Source organism: Hesperophylax consimilis, chromosome 2, assembly GCF_061612785.1.
Source record: "Hesperophylax consimilis isolate HC1 chromosome 2, BYU_Hcon_1.0, whole genome shotgun sequence".
NCBI classification, from domain to species: Eukaryota; Metazoa; Arthropoda; class Insecta; order Trichoptera; family Limnephilidae; genus Hesperophylax; species Hesperophylax consimilis.
In genome coordinates this window covers 9078085-9101089 of record NC_142837.1, presented here as the reverse complement: position 1 = coordinate 9101089, position 23005 = coordinate 9078085, and the positions used below count along the sequence as shown (strand labels likewise).

The 23005-nt window shown below is 36.5% G+C and overlaps 1 protein-coding gene across 1 annotated transcript; it reads right to left on the bottom strand.

The window, feature by feature from the left end:
• Positions 1-13561: 13561 nt before the first annotated feature.
• Positions 13562-21616, bottom strand: RpL17 (ribosomal protein L17). The gene is made up of 4 exons (XM_089641078.1): positions 21544-21616; positions 21245-21329; positions 20883-21155; positions 13562-13814 (listed from the first exon to the last, which is right to left on the bottom strand). The coding sequence occupies exons 2-4, from the start codon at positions 21323-21325 to the stop codon at positions 13608-13610; spliced, it is 561 nt and encodes a 186-aa protein (XP_089497204.1). The 5' UTR covers positions 21326-21329; positions 21544-21616; the 3' UTR covers positions 13562-13607.
• Positions 21617-23005: the final 1389 nt, after the last annotated feature.

The following is a 23005-nucleotide window of genomic DNA, read 5'->3' as shown; positions in this document are numbered from 1 at the left end:
TTAATAGCTTTTACGATTGGTGTCTTAAAAACAAATTAACTCTTAATGTAAAAAAATGTCAACTTATGAGATTCCACAGAAAAAAAACCCATTGTTGTTCACCTACTTTCTCAATAATCACACCTTATTATCTGTTGATGAAATAAGAGACCTTAGTAAAACCTTTGACACTAAACATTCATTAAACATATTAATAATATAACCAGTAAAGCAATGCAAATGTTAGGATTTGTCTTACGGATTTCAAAGGATTTTAAAAATTTAAAAACTGTCAAATTACTTTACAATTCACTTGTTAGAAGCCAACTAGAATTTAACACCACCATTTGGAGTCCTTACTACAGTGTACATGAGAATTCCCTTGAGCGAGTACAACATAAATTTTTACGTTATATTAATTTTAAATTGGGAATATTCATCGAAAACATTAATTACCCCTCTCTGTTACAATTATTGGGACTCGATACATTAAAAGAAAGAAGAATTTGTTTTGACTTATTTTATTTATTTAAAATCGTTACCAACATGTTGAACTCCCCTGAACTTCTTTCGTTAATATGTTTCCATGTACCTAGTCGATCAGTTCGTTTCAAATTACCCTATCATTGCAACAATACAGGATCTAACGCTGAGCTCAATTCCATAATGAATCGCCTACATGTACTTGGTAATAAATATGTTTTGGATGAATCTATAAACATTGCTAGTTTAACCTCATACAAAGAGATTGCAACAATAACATTTGGCTATCATCGGTTGTTTTGTTTTGCTCTATCTAACAATAATTTTATACCATTCTTTTTTGCTTTCTGGCAAAAAAAAAGTGTATTGTGTTGTGCCTTGAGATTTCTTCTCCCTCCTGATCTTCCAGGAGTCACTTTTCGCTGCTGATTTCCAGATATTTATAAACTTTTTTACTTCTGTCATTTTCCATACTATTGTTGTAGTTGTTTACTGTTGTGAATAATGGAGGAAGATTTCCCTCCTGGACCCCCTACAAAGCCCCCAGATCCCTCTCCGGATCCCCCAGACAGGAAAAATGTAGAAATTTCCGATAGAGATTCTGTCATTTTGACTTATACCAAAAAAAGGAAATTTACTCTTTCTTCCCCAATAAAACTTGACTCGCCTTCGACTTCACAGTCCCCACCAGCACTTTCTCAACTTCCTCCAACAAACTTTTATTCTCCTCATTCCCGTGGCCCATTCATAGTATACTCCCAAAAAACTGAGCAAGGAAAAACCATCCACCCTCTTGAATTTGGCAAATTCCTATCAAATAGCAAGAAACTTTCAATCAAGCCTGGAGGTGTAAAAGCCGAGGGTCGCTTCCGAATCTCCGTCGAATTCCTTTCAGGGTCAGCTGCCAACAGTTTCATCAAAAATATATTCATTTCATCTAATTCAAAGTTCAAGGCATATATCCCTACTTTCAATGTCACTCGCATGGGCCTGGCCAGAGGTATCTCGACCGATCTGTCCATCGCAGAAATTCTGTCTTCACTTTCAACCCCCCAACACATTGGCAATCCCATAAAAGCCAGGAGGCTAAATTACAAGGACTCCTCTGAGGGTATAATTTCTTGGAAGCCCTCCCAATCTGTCGTTATCAGCTTTGAAAGTCAATCTCTTCCCTCCCATATATATTTATTCTTCAACTCATTACCAGTTGAAATGTATACTTATCCCACCACTCAATTGCTGCCGTTTTGGTCATACCAAAGCTGCATGCAGATCTCAACCCAGATGTTTTAAATGTGGAGAAAACCATGCAGCTGACCAATGTCCTTCTTCCTCCTCACCTAAATGTTTTAACTGCTCAGGCTCATTGCTGCCGTTTTGGTCATACCAAAGCTGCATGCAGATCTCAACCCAGATGTTTTAAATGTGGAGAAAACCATGCAGCTGACCAATGTCCTTCTTCCTCCTCACCTAAATGTTTTAACTGCTCAGGCTCACATACAGCTATCAAAACATCTTGCCCAGAACAATCTCGCCAAAAAAATATTAAAATTTCTATGGCCTCTCAGAACTTGTCTTTTCTGCAGGCTTCTAAACTATTCCCGCCTGTCAAAAAATCATTTGCTGAGGCTTTATCCAGCAACTCCTCATCCAACCCTCTTCTCTCCTCTACAACAACTTCTTCTCGTTCAACTAAATTCACATACAAAAATGCTATCTCTAAACCGGCTCCTGGATACGATCAGCAACAACACAACTCACTGCTCTTAAATCCCAATAGTTCATCTCTTTCAAATGCCACAAATGGGTGTGCAAATAATCATAATCCCTCCTCAATGAACTCTCATAAACTTTCTGAAAAACTCTCCCAAGACAATTCTTCATTTATACAAACTCTTATTATGCTTCTAATTGACCTCATCTCTTCTCAAACTAATCTACCGTCCAACGCTGCTACTATTATTTCCACATTGAAATCATTTATTCAAAATGACTCTTCAGGATGTCAGAATACTTCAGTGGAATAGCCGAAGTGCTATTTCTAACAAATCTGATCTCCTTAACCTATTAAATTCCAACATTATTTCTTTGGCTGCTATCTCGGAGACTTGGTTTACTCCATCCACCCACTTTAATGTGGGAGGGTATTCCTGTCTCCGCGACGACCGCCCAGAAGGTACGGGCGGCCTTGCTGCCTTTTTTTTTTAAAAAACAATATCATTTTCCCCAATAAATAATATCAAACCCCCCAATGCTGACTTCCAAATGGTTGCAGCTAAAATAAAGGATACATCCTTTATTTCAGTCTATCTTCCCCTAACAGCCCACTTCAATAAACAAATTTGGTTGCAAATTGTAAGTCAACTAAGCCCTCCTTTCTTTATATTAGGTGATTTTAATGCCCATTCCCCCGTCTGGGGTTCTGCTTTCTCCGACCGAGATGGTCGAAGTGTGATGGATTTCCTAGATGAATCCAACCTTTTCCATTTGAATGACGGATCTCCTACTAGGATCTCACGCCCCAGCACAAACCCCAGTGCAGTGGATCTCTCGATATGCTCTACTAGTCTAGCTTCTCTCACCTCGTGGGTGGTGTCCCCCGACCCTTGCTCCAGTGATCATTTCCCGATCACCATTACTTATCAAACTTCTTTCCAATCAGACAAGTCTCATATTTCGACAAAGATTAAAACAAAACACACCAAATGGGATGAATTTAACTCTCATATGGACAAGTTCCTACTCAATTTACCCGCCACCGATATATTTTCCGTCAAAGATGATTATAATAACTTCAAATCAATGCTCATAACTGCAATAAATAAATCAAATCCTCCCCCTAAAACTAAATCTCTCAAAAAACTCCCTCCAACTCCCTGGTGGGATGAGGAATGTTCCAAAGTAGTAAGAATTCGGAAAGCTAAATCTCTTTCCTATCGTTACAATATGACTATGGATAACTATCTTAAATACAAAAACGCTGAATCCAATGCCAAAAGGGTATTGAGGTCAAAAAAAAGATCCGGATGGTACAACTTCTGCAGTTCAGTATCTCCGAACACTCCAATTTCGGAAGTTTGGTCTATGATCTGAAGATTTCGTTCCTCCTTCAGTTCACCATCTCCTCGAGCGTCTCATTCTAAATGGATAGATGAATTCTTGGACAAAATTGCCCCCCTTCTGTACCTAACTTAGACGAAATAACGCCCATCTATAATACTCCTATGTCTAATCATTGGCTAGACTCTCCATTCACCTTAATTGAGCTAAAAAATTGTTTATCAACAGTCAAGGACTCATCTCCAGGCAGAGATGGTATACCTTACAGCAGGGGTGCTCAAACGGTCGATCGCGAGTGCTTTTTGAGTCGATAAAAAATCGAGAAAAATTTCAAATTTTTCATGCCTTCTTTCTTATTATTTATTTGTAGCTTGTAGCAGACTGAGTTACTGAACTTAGTGTTCTGGAACAGCTGGCAAATTTCGTATTCGCAATTTTTGGGTCAACTTACTTGTGCGAGTCTGCATTTTCTGAAATGAAGATAATTAAGTCAAAATATCGCAATCGACTAACTGACGAACATATGTCATCGTGCTTGCGATTAGCACTCGGTAATTACGTACCATCGTATGAAGAGTATGCTGAGGACATGCTGTGCCACGCTTCAACATGCAAAGTCATTATTTAGTTAAGTTTAGAAACTAGAACTCGTTTTGTTTTTTGCAAGAACCAATAAACTTGCAATTTTGAATAAATATAAGTTTTTTCATCGACTTTTTAGTGCAGACCTCCACCTACCTTGACTAAAAAAAATGCATATTGCGAACTAATTTCTGTCGTTCCTCCAAATTCTATGTGGATTCGTGGCCATGCAATTATGCAACGTCCCTATATATACATACACTTATACCTGCGCCACGATACACCCTACCTACATAGACGACAATCCTGCATCACACATACTTGCAGCCTCTCAGAGTCGATCGATCGGAATCTAATAATATTGAGGTAGATCGCCAGCAGTTCAAGTTTGAGCACCCCTGCCTTACAGCATAATCAAAAATAGTAATGATAATGTTCTAAACCACTTCTTAAGCATCTTAAATAAAATCTTCCAGACTGGTATAATGCCTGATGACTGGAGTTGTCAAATAATCATCCCTATTTTAAAAACAAACAAATCACCAAATTCTGGATCCAACTACAGGCCAATCGCTCTTTCATCCACCCTCAGTAAACTTTATGAAAAATTAATTAAAAACCGATTAGAATTTTTTGTTGAGAGTAAACAGCTTCTCTCTCCATCTCAATTTGGATTTAGGAAAAAAAATCCACTCAGGATAACCTTGCCATCATCAGCACAGATATTAATTTATCAATTTCTAAACAGGAAGTTTGTCTTGCCGTCTTTATAGATATAGAAGGCGCCTTTGACAATGTTTCCATCCCAATCCTTAAAAAAAAACTTCTAGGCCTTGGCCTTCCCCCCATGTTTGTACAATCTATTATTAATCTATTTCTAGATAGAAAAATTTTCATTGAACTTCCAGATATTTCTCCTCAAAGTAGGTCTATTTGGAAGGGTTTACCACAAGGCGATGTATTGTCCTATATACACATATGATATGCATGTCACTATTCCACCACAAATAAAAGTTATTGAGTTCGCAGATGACATAGCTTTCTTCTTATCATCCAAAATCATCCCTCTCGCCGTCAAATATCTTAACGAAGCCATGAATGCCCTTTGCACATGTCTCATGTTAAATGGTCTTGAACTTTCAATCCAAAAGACTCCAGTGTGTCACCTTCTCAAACCGCCATAAAAACCCCCCCGTTCAAATTTTATTTAAAAATTCTCCAATCTCCAACGCTTCTGAAGTAAAATTTTTGGGAGTAATATTTGATAGGAAACTTAAATGGTCTTCCCATATTAATAATTTAGTTACTAAATGCGAAAAAAAATTAAATATTATCAGATCATTATCGGGCGTGTGGTGGGGAGCTCACCCTACTTGCATCAAGTTGCTTTACAACACACTTATTCGAAGCCATCTCGACTATGCCTGCCCACTTTTTAGTACTGCCTCAAAAAATGTACTTGATAAATTAGACAAAATTCAATCTAAATCTTTGCGAATAATAACTGGAGCGATGCAATCGTCACCCATCAATTCCCTTCAAGTGGAATGTTCTGATCCTCCTCTTTATTTAAGGTGTCAACTATTTGCTGACAAATTTGTTCTTAAATGTTTAAATTCTAAATGTCATCAGGTTATCCCCAGCGTCTCGTTGTTCATTGACTCAAACCATTCATCTACAATCAGAGCTTCAACTAAACCTATTCCTGACATCTGTAAAAATTTTAAGTCTCTCTCAGAGCTCCACATCATCCAAAATGATCTACTTCCCTTATACAAATTAAAATATAGTCACGTCACCCTATCCCCAACAATATTAGAAGGGATCGGAATCCTTAAAAGTCATTCCAATCTCCCGGCCCGAACTGTCAATAATATGTTCAATGACATTATTTTATCTAAATGGCCCAACTTTTCTCTTTTATTTACTGATGGATCCAAATCTCCCGACTCTCCTAACTGTGGTATAGGTATTAATGTTTACAATAATAATTCTAATGACAGAATATTTCATTCAATTTCAAATCAATTTTCAATATTTTCAGCGGAGTGCATTGCAATAATAGAATCTCTCAAATATATAATAAAAAATAATTTTGAACATTCCCTCGTTCTCTCCGACTCTTTCAGTTCCCTCCAAAAACTTAAATCCAGTCCTCTTCTTCATCCTGATGATCACTTTGTATGCCTTATTCGAGAGATGATAGCCTCCATTCAAAGCTCTGGTAAAACTGAAACTCTGATTTGGATTCCTGGACATGTTGGTATCATGGGTAATGATATTGCGGATGCCTTGGCAAAACAAGGAGCGTCCAACCCTGTTGTTACCCTCGTAAACCACATTCCCCTATCTGACATTTTTTCCATCATCAAAGACAGATCCCGCAATGTTTGGTCGGAGTATTGGCACATTGCTAGTCAATCCAAGGGAGCCTGCTATGCCTCAATACAAAGGACTATTCCATCAAAACCGTGGTTTCAGCAATTCCCTCACTTTTCCAAAAAATAAATTTCTTCACTCATTCGAATGAGGATCGGACATTGTTCCGTTCCTTCCCATCTTTTTAAAATTCACGTTGTTGACTCCCCAGATTGTACATTCTGTGGTCTAGAAGTGGGAACTTTAGATCACATATTTTTTGGTTGTCCCTCTCTAAACAAATATCCTCTCTTCTATCAAGCCTTATCTAAAATTGCCTCCCCTCCATTCAACATCTCATTTCTTCTAAGTCTGAACTCGACTCCAATTTTCATTATAATTTTGAAATTTGCCAATTTAAATAAAATTAATATTTAAATTCACCTTTCATTTCTCAATAATTTTAAATGATGGCCAAGAACACCCTTGAAGGGTGAAAGCCAGAAATAATGGAAAAAAAAAAAAAACCTCATACAAACACTACTTAATTAAAATTGTATGTCAGCGCTTCTCAGATTGACTATAATCAAATACAGTTTTAAAGTATTAATTTATCTGGGATTTATTGTATATGTATTGTTTATATATATATATATATATATTTATCCCCTCTCGTACTATGTTGATCTCGAGCGACGGTACGCCAGGTATATGTTGATCCGTTTGCATTTGTTGATCCACTCCGGATATGTTGATCCATTACCCGAGCTGGCATACATATGTAAATCCCTGCAGATCAACTTGTGTCATCGAGATTTAGCTGTAAGCCACGCCCATTTTTCGGTCGCATATACATTTTACACGATTTATTTTGTTGATCTATATATTTCTGACCAACTTGACGGCTTGCATGCATTGTAACTTGTATTTCGCGCGCGTTGTGGTACTTTTTAGATTCTGTTAGAACATCCATATTCTATGAAAATGACTTTGTACTTAAAGAGGATAGACTGCCTCACGCATATTTATATTGAAATGGAACTTTCGCAAACGTCAAATCCATGCTTAAAAAATCTTTTGAACTTGATTAAACAAAAATATAATTTTAATGCTTCATTTACTACGTTTCGTGACTAAGCAGGGGTGCCCGGGTTCATGGGGTGAGGTTTATTGAGTCATTTTAAAAGAGAAATTTTGAACATTGATTGAATCAAATTTTATTTTAATGTATCTTTTACCATCTCTCCCGACGTAAGTTTCTTGTAATGATTAAGTTGAAACAAAGCGTAATATCCATAATTTGTGCCTTGCGGCGATTAGATTGGTGAGAATTTAATTTTTCAAATTTTAAATTAAAATTGCTGAAAAATTTATTCCAATTTGTTTTTTATTAAACATGGCTAAAGTCATTTCAAGCACCGATTCCAACCAACGATGTTTTAGTATATGTTCGTCAATCAACAGGAGCCATAATGTCTGTACATCAGAGCCCTCGAGAATTATTACAATTATGTATACCGCCGCCCCGGGAACCATTTATTAGATAACCAATACAATTTAGCGAGATAGTTGTTTATTTTTTGTATTTTTTTACATCGTCTCCACACAGGAGGCCCTTAGGAAAATCTTAACTCTCAAGGCCTATGTCATCTTTGTGAATGCTGTGTTGGGGTATTTTGAAAGAAAGGAAGGACAGTGAGTTCTGGGAAGGAAATAGTATGATGGGTGGGTAGTAATCTGGGGGTCAGTGTGTTCGAGTGATAAACATAAAAATCCAACTCTCCTACTGCGTTGCAAGTCGATGCGTTGAAAGAGGATTAATCGATCCGGCCCACCACGCATTTGGTAGGCAAGCGCATCCGCCGCCAAGAACCGAACAAACCTCACCCTATAAACCCGGGCCCTCCTGCTAAGTCACCAAACATATCAAACTACTTGAGGTGGCTCTCGACTAGCAATCCGAAGGTCGCGGGTTCAAATAAATTTTATTAAAATTAATTTGGACTATTTTACAATTAGTGTTTGGTGACCATATCTGAATAGCCAGGTTCTCTCCCACCTTCCTCCTCCTCATCTCCTTCGAGGTCTCCTTTGAGGATGCCATAGTCTCACTGGCTCCAGACGGGAGCGGTTAGGACTGTATGACTCTGGTGCGGTATTCACACAAGTTTTTATTTGTAAAAAATGAAACAAATATTATAATCAGATATCATATTTCCTACAAAAAGCCACAGCTGCTAACTTCGAGAAGTTGAATAAAGTATTTTTAGCACACAAATGGCAGAAGTAGAACTAACACGTGCAGTTTATAGTAATACCAACTAAAAGATAAGATAAAACACTTCAATATATTTTATTTAAATTTTGATAATTCCTTCATGCTTCATGCTTTAGTGTTTAATAAAAAAATACAAATCATATCACACTACATCTTAACTTAAAGGTGGATATGTTTTTATACACAAAAAAGGTTTATTTGTATATTCTCTGTATGAAAACTATTTTCGTTAAAAAAATAATACTGTATTGAAAATGTGATCAGACCAAAACTTCGTTGTTAAAACAATGCAGCTGCGGACTGCCGGGCTCAGAGTATTATTATTATTATTAATATTATTACTCTAAGCTGCCGGGATGTGACAACACCCTGATTATAATACATTTAACCCATATAATAATTATAATTTTATTTGTTTTGTCTTTGATAATCAACGGCTATGGAATTCTGCGTCTTGCCACCGCGATACTATTGATTACTAAGCACGACGAAATATTTCAAAACGACTTATTAACGATTCCAGAATGTACTTTATTCATAATTGTTTTAAGAATTTATCTGTTTCTTTAGACAATTTATTTTTAAAAGTGCTTATAAAATACGTTTTATTACTTATCCACTGGAGCCATTTCTGCCATATTTTGCCAATATTGTGCAATATCTTAGTTTTACCTCTAGGTACACAATAGAGTGGGTACTTATGGAATCTAAAAATACGGGATTATTATGATTAAATCTAGGTGGATTCGTTAGCTTTAAACCGCATTTAGTAGTTTATATGGTTTCTATGTTAATGTTTTTGGGGGATGATTATACCGGTACAATTGACCCCGTATTACAACTAAACTCCAGTTTCTGTGAGTACAGCTCCCAAGTTTTATAAGCTCAAGTGCATGTCCGTCCGTAACACTTAGTCAATGTACTTATTTGTTCGTTGTCCTCTCTTTCCTAATGTGAAGGTGCTATTATAATTTTAATCAATATATATACATGTTATTTGGGGGAAAGTTTTATCTCAATCATAAAAAAAAAACTCTTTCTCTTTATTTTTTTATTGAGATTAAAGCAAACTATCATATTAACATTAATTTGTTTTGTTATTTTATTACATTAAATAGTTACGGTTCGTGATAAAACTGATTTACTTGAGGCCAGATAGTGTATTACGTTAAACATAATTGAAATTTTGAAAAGTAATTTTTTCAACTAATAAAAAAATATTATATTCCTCGTCATTCCGTAAAAGCTGCAATGACCCCGGGGTCGGGATCATTGCAGCTTTTCACTCGATCGGTTTATGAGTATATAGCTTAATTTATATGAGATTAAAAAAATAAGAATTTGGTAGACAACTAGTTTTCTGCCGTTGATTATGAGTATTTTTATCGTAAGCCTAAGTTTTTATCGCAAGACGTAGAAAATGCTTAAAGTCAAATTGGTTCAATTGGCCCATTTTATAATATTCATTGGGCCACTGTGAAAACAACTTCACATAAAATATAATCGAACAAATTGATTAAATATAATTGCATTTGTAACCACCTTGTAGCTGTTTTTTTAGTTTATGCTTTATAGAAAGATGCCGACTTCCGGTCATATTGTTTTATAATATTAAATATGAGATGATTTTAAAAGAATCATCTTTAGAGCTATTCGAAACATTCGCAAAAATCAAATCCATAAAAAAATCATAACTTAGCAGGGGTACACTGTTGCGTTTGCTCAGCTACTGCGTGGCGGGCCGGATCGAAAGAGACTGGTTGAGGGATACCTTTTGGCCATAAAAATCTAAAATGGCGGCAAAAGGAATAATATTATATGGTATATTTTGAACTTCTTACCACCTCTCCTGATTACGCTTCGTGACTTAGTAGGGGTGGCCGGGTTCTTGATTATAATCGGTTTTAATTTAAAATGGGTAATCAATGGATGATTGAACGCGGTTGGAGTTAACAAAAAACTGTCCAAAGAAGCGAAACTCCACAATGGAGTGCTGGTACCTACCCTAATATATGGAAGTGAGGCATGGAACTGGCAGAAGAAGGCTGAAAGTAGACTGAATACTGTAGAAATGAGATCCCTGAGGCATATTCAAATTTCAGTGCCGGCAACCCGGGCGTTTATTTATTATTATTTATGTACATACATGATTTTTCTCCTTACCCTCCTCACTAGACAAAGTCTGTTCTGAGGCTGGTAATCTGTTCTGAGGCTGGTACCGCACATATGCCTCAGGGATCTCATTTCTACAGTATTCTGTCTACTTTCAGCCTTCTTCTGCCAATTCCATACCTCATTTCCATATATTAGGGTAGGTACCAGCACTCCATTGTGGACTGCTAGCTTCGCTTCTTTGGACAGTTTTTAGTTAGCTCCAACCGCGTCCAATCATCCATTAATTACCCATTATAACCAAGAACCCGGCCTCCCCTACTAAGTCACGAAGCGTAATCAGGAGAGATGGTAAAAGATACAGGTTAAAAATGTCCTACATAACATTATTCCTTTTGCCGCCATTTTGGATTTTTATGGTCGAAAGGTATCCCTCAACCAGTTTATTTCGATCCGGCCCGCCACGCAGTAGATGTGAAAACGCATCCGCCGCCAGGACCTAGACAAACCTCACCCTATGAACCCGTGTACCCCTGCTAAGTTATGATTTTTTTTATGGATTTGTTTTTGCGAAATTTTCGTTTCGATCTAAATACGCATACATTTCTTATAAACAATTCAAGCAACACACGTCATTTTGATTTGAAACGGTACCATTTCACAGTCATTTCATGCGATATTCGACTCTAGAGACTAATACTTTGAGTTCAATATCACTTACCTACCTTGTGATAAACAGTCCACCGATTGCCCCTTGATTGGTTCATTTAGTAAAACCATATATAGGGACACAGATCAACTTTGTCTAATAACTTCTTACCTGGATCAACATACTACGGGAATAGATCAATATATATGAGATCAACATAAGTATGCCAATTTGGGTAGATCAACATAAAGTATGCATCCGATTTCCATACAAATTTTGAAAATTTTATTAACAGTATATCAAATTGTTTTTCTGGCAAACTGGCAACATTGATAATTATTGTACCACTGTTGTCAGTTCATACAGATGTTTTCCATAATAGCCAAGTTATATGGTGTTAAAGGTGGATCAACTTAGTCTAACAACTTCTTACTGGATCAACATACTATTTCTATTGTTCTCTTTTATGTATTTTATATTTATATTTTTTTTATCTATGTATATTCTGTATTCATATGAAAAACAATTCTTTTGTAAAAGCCGCTATAATCGGCGTTAATAAATAAAAAAATAAAAAAACCTTGGTTCCACGGAAAAAAAAATCCAAAAGATTTATTTCCTGTTTCTCGAGAATGAGAATTGGCCACTGCTCTATTGCAACTCATTTGTACATTATTCGGGTATTCGAGAGTTCATTCTGCCAGTGTGGTGTGGAGGAAGAGACTCTTGACCATGTCTTCTTCAATTGTAAAAACCATTCTTCTTTCAAAACTACCGACAAGTCTCCCCTTAGTATTCCGTGTTCCCTGTCCCTCAGCAACTATCGCTTATATTCTTCTATATAAGTTCATGGACTTGAATGACTTTATAATCCACAAAAGTTTAACCATATATCTGAATTCTATCGGCACAAAACACTCTTTTTAAGGTGAATTGCCTTATACAAAAAAAATAATTCTTAAAATATTTATTTTTATTCCAGCGAAATGAGATTGTCAAATGAACTTCCTAATTTCACAAATGCTAAAAAAACAATCGCAAAATCAGCCTAAAATGAAAAGCGGCACACGGTTCCACTAACATCGCAGTAATCGCGCTGAGCAAAATCGTCTGAACGGATGTGGTAAATTTGAAACGAGCTGAAGGGGAAACTGTCTCAGGCGTTTGAAATCCTTACCCAAGACAAATGAATTTCAGTTCTGTATCGTGCTTGTATGCAAAACAGCGAGGTCTCAAAGTGAGAGAAATAACTGTAGTTAGCTCCCAAATGCGAGGCAAGCACAATTGAATGACTATAGATTGGAGCAGCAGAATATCAATGTTTTTGTCGGTGACTTTGGAGCGAGATGTTGCCCCTGATATTTAATGATTCCCCTTGGCTGGGAGACCTGTCTGTCTTCAGCCCCCCTTGAGGCCCACTTATTGAAGGTGCCGCATCACTCACAGAGGAAGTAGGTAGAAGGGAGCCGCCGCCGGTAGTCATACTCCCTCAAGTAGAGAATCACAAATTTCTTCTAAATTCTCTCCAACATGAGGGAATACTCTACCTGGCGGGGGCGCTGGATTCAACCTAACCTAACCTGCCGCTCTACCACAGTGGTAGAGCAGCACCCGGTAGCATCCAGGCTAAGGTCCTGGGTTCAATTCCTAGATGCGACGGCATCTTTTACTGATTTTTTCAGTTTCAAATTTTCATTTGAGAATCGCTAATATTTTCCTCAATGATAAGAACAAATATTGATTACAGCAATCACCTAGGCATTACTGGGTTTGACAAGGGGCGCCAGAATACTCGCACCAGGTGCCATTTGGCTTAGTGCCGATGACCACTACAATGTAGCTTGCCGTAAATGTATCCTTAAAATTAAATCTACAATGAGTTAAGCTTTAACTTAATCTAATGCATTAACAAGTTAGATATGATTGTTTCAATCACATTATTTGATGACCATCAAAAATCAAGTTGAGAACACACTAACCTTAATAATGAATGCCCCCAAGGTTACTATGAAAAAAAATAATAGGTTAGGTGAGAGTTGGTTGTATTAAGAAGGCGCACATTCTTAGAGGGAGTTTATTTTAGCTTTTAGTGTATAACGGTGTTCTCTACTCTCTCATCATCTTCTCCTTCTGGCGGGCGAGCTTCTTCTTAGACTGCTTCTTCTTGGCGGGCTCATCGTCATGGGCAGCCTTAGCCACCACCTCCTCGCGCTCCGACAGGCACACCTCGATGTGGCACGGGGATGACATGTACGGGTTGATGCGTCCGTGAGCCCTGTAGGTTCTCCTGCGCAGGCACGGGGCACGGTTCACCTGCAAATAATGTATTATTTTATTGTACTCGATAATTCAACAAGTGGGTGGGTGCCCCAGTGAAGCAGGAGGGGAAGGACAGAGGCGAGAGACCACAGCCAGTTTATAATACAACTCCAACTCCTCCATGGCAAGCTTTCATACTATGGGGAAACCAATATTTAATGACACTTTGAGATGTTAAATAAATTTGGTGAATTTAAAAACCACATAAAACATGTATTCCTACTAGCGGTGTATAGGTTCAGTCGGAACGAGTCCTTGAACCAGAGTTCTTTGTGGGAAGTGGAATCCACTACTGTTCCTTTTTTAAATCAATTACTCCCAGAGAACTCGAACCCGAATGCCTCTTCGTATGTACCCAGCACTGGGTAGCGTGGCTTCCCGGCACCCGCATATTCGCCTCACTGGCGAGAGTTCTCCATCAGGGCCCTCACTGTGTGAGTCCTGGTCCGGGAAAGAGTACGGGGCTGAAACTGTCTAACTTGGTCGAAGCTGCGCATTACACAAAGGGCAAAGTGCATTCTTTAGTATGTCATGCTCTACTTAAGTCTCGACTTTGAATTCATTTTCCCATTGAACAAACAGTAAACTTTTAGGGTCACTGACCACAAGCTTAATACAAATATTTTTTTGAAATAACACTTTGATTCAACTTCAACACACTTCCGGAAGGAATGATATTCTATCTTTTACACTTGAATTGAATTCCTACATGAATGCCGGAAAAGGCATTACTTTACGATAATATTAATATTATTATAATATTATTAATAGAGCAATGAAGATTTTAGGATTTATTATTAGAATAAGATTACTATTGAGTAATCTTAACCTTCCTGGGAGTAAGTTACGTAATGCTGGCCGTGCTCTGGGGAGTGAGTTTTTTTAACATAAATAAATAATATTTTTTTTGATTTAATTTTATGATAGTGTGCAAAATAAATAACACCCGATATCTCTTTCGATAATGATGTAAAATGTTTAAAATTGGTGTAAAGTTACAGGAATATGCCAGATGGCAAAATGATGCATATTCGCAGAATATGCATTGAATATGAATATGCGACGCCTGTCGTCCATAGCCGTCCATAGCCGTCCATACTCCTTTGGCGAAAGTGTGTACCGTCATTCATTAGCGTCCATACTCCCAGAAAGGTTAAAGTATGTTGCCTGTTGTATGCTGATGATGCGGTGCTGATTGCTATTAGTATGGATGATCTGCAGTCTCTCGTGTCTAGGATGAACGAAGTATGCGTGAAGAATGAGTTAATGATGAATGTAAGTAAGTCTAAAGCAATGGTGTTTGAAAGAGAAAGTACGAAAACAGTGTGCAATATAGCTGTGAATGAGGAATACTTGGAGCAGGTGGATGAATTTGTGTATTTAGGAAGCATGTTTACGAGAGATGGGAAGGCTGACAGAGATATTGAAAGAAGAGTAAATGCAGGTAACTCCATTAATGGAGGACTGAACGCAGTTGGCGCTAACAAAAAATTGTCCAAAGAAGCGAAGTTAGCAGTCCACAATGGAGTGCTGGTACCTACCCTGATGTATGGAAGTGAGGCATGGAACTGGCAAAGAAAGGATGAAAGTAGATTGAATGCTGTTGAAATGAGATCCCTGAGGCGTATGTGTGATAAAACCATGTATGATCGTGTGAGGAATGTGGATATCCGCAAAGAGTGCAAGGCTGATGTAAGCGTAATGAGTAAGATCAAGAAAGAGACGCTTAGATGGTTTGGGCATGTAGAGCGAATGAGTAAAGAAAGGAGTGTAAGGAGAATATACGATGCAAATGTGAATGGTAGCAGAAGTCGGGGACGCCCGAGGAAGACATGGCATGACCAAGTGAATCAGATACTTGAGTCGGGCCATGTCAAGAGTCAGAACAATAGAAGAGTATGTATGAGACTATGTATGAATGTGAATGAGGCAAGGAGTGTGTGCCAAGACCGAGTTGTTTGGCAGTCTGTCCTCTCTGCCTACCCCTGCGGGGAAACGGCGTGATGGTTAGTTAGTTATTAGAATAACCAAACAATTTTGTAACATAGATACTATTCGCATTTTTTACATAACGCTATTGAGAAGCATTTTGGAATATAACTCTCAATTTTTTGGATTTCTCCACATTACAATATCCATATTCAAGCGATTGAAAAAGTCCAGCATAGATTCCTTAGGTATATTAATTTTAAATTAGGTATTCCAGGAGAATCCGTGGAGTATAATTTGTTATTAAACTGTGTTGTCACAATTTCATAAACCCAAGTGAATTAATCAACAAGGCTCAGTCACTTGCCACATTTAATCTAGGCCACGGCAAATACTCGGAGCAGAATGGCTTCCTTGCATTATTGACATGGCCAGAAGAAGTCAAGTAAATCTATTAAGTATAAGATTGATCATAGCATCATAAAACCATACCATTTATTGGAAAATGTTTTGCTTATTCTTTTAAAGTAATTTTACACATTAGGAAGCCTGAATATAATTAAAAGCCACTATAACCAAGAAGTTTAACCTGTCCGGTGGTATGACCGTACAGGTACGGTGAGAAAAAAATTCCTCGTAAGGAGTATGACCGTACCCGTACGGTTGCGCCTAAAATTAATTAATTATTGAATTTCTTCCGGAAAACTGATAGTTACTGCCATCTAGGGACAATTTGTCATAACTTGCAAAAGTTTTTAGCGATTTAGGTACATTACCAACGGAGTTATTCACAATTAAAATATTCCGTGACGTCACCGCCTGGTAGTTGGGGGTAAAACAACATTTTTATTGCGAGCGACGTCTTTTGTGAAGTGAAATTTGTGGTTTTTGTTTGTTTTTACACTGAATAACCTAATCATCTTGCATTAAAAATTACCTCACGTGTTTGGATGTGAATATTTATTACATATATTGTACCGACAGTGTTTGTTTTCAGTTTGAATACAGTTTTTGACAGTTTGAACAAAATTCAATAGTGAATCTGAGTGCTGTGAACTATTTGAAATATTATTCGCTATACTGTTATTATCATTGACATTTTATTATTTTAGGTTATTAATAATTTGGACAGTGTTTTACTGTGATTTGACCTTGTGATTCGTATTGATAACTTGTTCAATTTAAATATTTTACTTTTATAAAAAAATGGTTAACCCTTTGAATGAACAAGACATTGCTGATATTTTAATCGAAAGTGAAGATGAAGATTTTTACGAGGATCTTCATGATTTGCCAATACATTCGGATAGCTCATCCGACGAATCTGATGAGGATGAAACTCTCCCTAGTTGTTCATCATCCAAAAAGAGAAAAGTAGATCATCGTAAATGGGATCAGGGTAAGTTTACGCCCATTATTCATGAATTCGATTCAACTAACTGAAATGAAGTCTTTGAATTCGAACAATCTCATGGCGCTGAAATGGAACAATAAAAGGGATGTACTTATGCTTAGTAACATACATACAGATGCAATAATTGTTACTGATAAAATTGACTTCCCCACGGGAGAAAATAAAATAAAAACCAGAGGTAGTTTTAGATTATACCAAGAATATGGGAGCTGTTGACAAAGTGGACCGCATATTGGGCTTCGCAAGCAGTTTCAGGAAGTCTCTAAAATGGTATAAGAAAATTTTCTTCAGATTGATAGACATTGGAACACTAAATGCTTTCTTTTTGCATCGTTTGAAAACGCAAAAGGTTTTATAATTTAACGAATTCCGGGAAAACTTAGTGTCTCAAATGATCGAAAAATATCACACGCCAAGGCCGGCATCATCTGGAGGAAGGAGAGTAGTGGATCAACCAACTCGCCTTTTAGGAAAACATTTTCTCCGTCCTGTACCAGAAAATGCAGCCCAAGGAAAGCGAACTCAACGACAATGCCATGTGTGTAGACATACAGCAGTTCGAGCTCAAAAAAGAAGTGACACGAAATATATGTGCACCGACTGCAATCTTGCATTTTGCGTATATCCATGTATCGAAGACTACCATACGAAAAAGCAGTATAAGTTAGTGAAGACAATTTTATTCCTAAGATAGTGTACATAATAATTAGATTAGTGTTTTTGCTATCGTAATTATTGACTGCATATACATTGTGTACCTATGTTGAATTTGTATAATGAAAATACAATAGTATAAGTGTAAATAATAATACGTATATGTAAGTGTGTGAAAAAAGTTGTTCTTCCCCCCTTGATCCCCTTGGCATCATTAAAATTGTGGTAAGTGAATCTGATTTTTATTAAGTAAAAACAAAAATCTGCTGCGATTTCGATGGTTGGCGATTTCTGCAAAATTGTTTTTATTTTTTCCTTCTAAATAGCTTAGTATTTATTTTTTCGTGCTAGTTTATAAGGGTTTTTTTATTATTATTTTATACTCTACGAAGTGGCATTTATTTTTTTCTATATTTTGATTGTTGAAAAAACTCCCTCCAGCGGGACCGTTTTCTTTCCAGAAACTCACCACCGGACAGGTTAAAGTTGATATAACCTTCAAGTCCACATTGAGAAATTAACTAACCATTATGCCATTTTTCTACAGGCGGCAGAGGACGTACCGCCAAACAGTCTTGACACACTCTCCTTGCCTCATACATACTCTTCTATTATCCTGACTATTGACTTGGCTCGACTCAAGTATCTAATTCACTTGATCGTGCTAAGTCTTCCTCAGGCGTCCCCGACTTCTGCTACCATTCGCATTAGCATCATCTCCTTACACGCCTTTCTTCGCTCATTCACTTTACATCTAAGCGACCTTTTCCTAATATTACTTATTACGCTTACTTACTTAATCCCTCAACACAGGCTAGCCGCTAGCCTAGTGAGGCAGGTTATGAGAAACCTCAACTTTATCTATCTGTTAACATGTATTCTCAGTTATAGTTGCAAATTTCTTAAATAAAGGCATTATTATTACACCAGCCCTGCATTCTTTGCAGATCTCAACATTTCTCACACGATCATACATGGTTTTACCACACATATGTCTTAGGGATCTCATTTCTACAGCATGAATGAATTAATACTCAAAAAAAAGTAAATATACAAGAAATAATTATTTATGTGGTGGGATATGGTAACAGATGCATTAAAGTTCCATTTTTTCTCAATCAAAGTAAGGTTCTCAGGTTAAGAAATATGCATAAATTATTAAAATAAACTAAAACCTATTGAGTGCAAGTGCGACTTAAATACTTGTAAACTGTAACGCCCATTTATTTGTACGTGGCCAGAAATGGGGCTCAATTAGCAGCCTAGAAGAGACATAAGACGAGGAAGGGTTTCCAGTTGCAATGGAAACACTACTTTCGCCAATCGAGCGATGTAGAAAACATATGCCGAACTGCTAGTTACGTCAATTTGTGATTTTTGCTGCACTTTTTTCGCATCAGCATATGGCCCACACCAATGGGGCGATTAAAACTTTTCGCACATACTTAGATAGTTCACAATAAAATTATAATCTATATATAAAAAAGCATTAAGTGTTTAATTTGGGGAAATATGGGGTATGCACAGATGTCATAAATAAAAATTAGTATGCCTATATAAAATTTAACGATGGGTTAAATTACATAATTTGATTATTTAATTTAAATTCACGTTATTCAATTTTCGGGTAAAATTCGGTTTATGGGAGTCACTCGAATAACCGAAATTGAACTTGATTTAGACTAATTTAGGGCTGGGGAATCCGAATCTGTAAGAATTAGGTGGGGGTCGGCACTATTAACTGAGTTATAGGGTTTTGAAATTTCGTACGCGATACATAGAAACCATGGTTTATTTATCAATTATGACATAAGAAAATCAAATTAGTGACGATTTATTAGTCTCACATTTCAGAAGTGCCAACCAAAAAATAAAAAGTGTTGCCATATAATAATAATATTTTTTTACAAAATAGGTTAGGTTTTTAGTTTGGGTTAGAGTAGGCAGAAGAACATGGGAAAAAGGTATTAGAATTGAATCACAAACCAGTCTATACAAACCTAGCGTAGCCCACAAACTATTTGAAAACTGGGATGTAACTCTAAAGGGGACGCGAGCAGGCGTTATTAAAGGGGCAATTTTTTGTAACAGGAAATAACATGGAAAAAAGGTATTAGAATCAAATCACAAACCAGTCTATACAAACCTAGCGTAGCCCACAAATTACTTGAAAACTGGAATATAACTCTAAAGGGGACGCGAGTGGGCGTTATTAAAGGGTCATTTTTTTGTTATAGAAAATCACAGTTAGGTTAGGTTATAAATATATAAATTTAATATTTACAAGATTTTAAATAATAAACTACAAATCTGGCAAATGATATTTAATTTTCTGAATTTTCCATGCATTGATATTATTATTATATGGCAACACTTTTTATTTTTTGGTTGGCACTTCTGAAATGTGAGACTAATAAATCGTCACTAATTTGATTTTCTTATGTCATAATTGATAAATAAACCATGGTTTCTATGTATCGCGTACGAAATTTCAAAACACTATAACTCAGTTAATAGTGCCGACCCCCACCTAATTCTTACAGATTCGGATTCCCCAGCCCTAAATTAGTCTAAATCAAGTTCAATTTCGGTTATTCGAGTGACTCCCATAAACCGAATTTTTTCCCAATTTTCTCTGGCTGTTCGTTTTCTAGCCACTTATGTAGAATCAGGAATACTTATGGACAGAAAATATTTAAAATGGCTTTCATCCATTACAACGAAAGCGTATTTTCATGTTACGTAAATTAAAAATTAAAATGCTAAAATTAAAAATTTCCCAAATGCAGTAAGTTTATTTTTAAAGTAATTAAGGTGAATCAAAATTCTTTATTTAAAAACATTTCGTATTGGGCCGCGGCAAGCATTCCCGAATATTTACGGAACATTGTATACAAACACCAGCAAATGAGATCTGTCACTATTTGCGCAAATATCGGCATGTAATTATATTTTACCAAATAAAATAAATCACTTCATTTGATATAATATTAAATGGAAAAGGGAAGGGATTTATTTCAGATTACAACACTTCAAAATTGTGAAGAGAGAAATGTAAAACAAACCTGAATGTGATCAATGACTAGCCTGTCAACATCGAGTCCCTTGTAGTCGGCGTTGGACTCCGCATTCCTCAGCAGCTGTAGGAGGAACTCGGCGGACTTCTTGGGCCATCTTCCCTGGGTGGTTCCAAACTGTTTGGCCTGGGCACACCGTCCCACTCCGCCATTGAACCTTCTGAATGGAATGCACTCTTTCTTGTCAATTACATTCTTCAGGTACCTCACGGCCCGCCGGAGGGGCAGCCGCTTGATGGCCATTGCGGTCTCATGTGTATTCTAAAAGTGTTAAGTCGACATAAGTTATAGGTTCCAAAAAATAATTGAACTGTCAACAATTTATTGGTTATGTTGTAAATTTAAAATACCTTGAAGTGAACCCTCAAGTTGGATCCGCGTGCCTTGCACGACTTGGCTGGGTTATCAGGTTCACGAGAATAGCGACCCATTTTTCTGCAAAATCAAAATAACATGTTGAGACACTGACATTCGGCACTAACGTGGATTCAGTTCGCGAAGTTGATTTCATCTCGCAAACACGAAAAATAACACCGGGAATCACAAAAGGCTACTTAAATTAAAAACTTCGCTAAATATATCAACACATAACTTATTAGATTCACTCGATGTTCAAAGATTTTTAATAAAAAAAGTTATCACGACCTACCGTTCTGAATGGGTATTTACCGGAAAAGACTTACGAAGTGAAGATAGCAACAAAATGCGAAATGTTTATGGTGGTTCGAAACGCAGCGTTAAGCAGGCTATCGAATAAAACCTGTCAGTACCTACGCGAGCTGACTTCTTTGTAAAATAAAAATAGAGAAAGAAGAAGTTTATACCTATAATAAATTGTTCAATTTTAATAAATACATGTTTTATGCACTCATTTTAAGACTTCAAGGTTAATTTAATTTGTATTGTATAAAAGTTGTTCCTTTAAAGAAATTATAAGCAAAGTAAAAAAATATATTTTGTTAATATATCGGCGCTCAAGCGATGTAAATATAAGGAGAAACATAAATAATAACGTGATAACTACTAATGACCGATTTATGCTAGACGCAAATAATTTAATATTGTACATATTACGTATTCACATGTAAATTAGTATGTATGTGATAAGTAAATTTGTGCACACATTCTATTTGCTGTTGTATGCAGAATTGCACACCGGGGCAAAACTTTACAAACACGACCATTACTATGGCGAAACCTAACAAAAGCCGCCTGCAGGACCTGGTAGCAAAAATCCACGGAAGCGAGTTTTTATTTTCTAGTTGAGTATTTTATTACTTTCACTGCGACTCTAGACTGATTTAATGCTCTAAATTATGTAATTTTTTTAATGAGGTTTATTAGGTCATTTTAAAAAGAGACAGCTCAAGTTTCAGGTTAACTTCTTTCAAGTTTTCAAAACTATTTAATAAGTTCAATTGTCAATTGTAAGAACACCGGTTTTGTCTGGAAATACCTACGTAGATTTGACTAGGTTTCTCAGTATTTTATTAAATAGATGAAAATGTTATTGTGCAGTATTAGATGCATACGTAGGTAGATGTAATATTATTATTCTAAATTATTACATAAAAACAGTTTTTTTATATAAACAAGTGCTGTTGGGTAATTATTATTACTCGTGACAGCTGTATTATCACACAGTTAGATAATGCTTTCAGAAGGCGAAACAGTTTCTGAAATAATAATTACCCAGCTGTACTATATATAAATAAACTGTTTTTATAAATTAAATAATAGGTAATATTGTGTTGTAAATAAATTATTAGTTGTTGCTGTAGAATTTGGCGACATCTCTTGACATTATTCGCTTTATTAGAGTTTTCTTCGATTTTACCAGTGTATTGGATATTCACGTGACCAGAAGATGGCAGCACTGGTGTGATCACTGAATCAGCTGATTACTGATGTTGTTCTGTTCATGCATGAGAAGTTTATTTATGGTTCATATTATTATGGTTCATACTATTGATCATTGATCAGTGTATAATGGTGTATATGTTACAGCATGGTTGCAGCCAAAGTAATAAATCCAGATATTATATTATACTATACACAAATGAGAAAGTGTGCAAGTGTGTGTCACTATCGCATACTTAGGCCCAAGCTAC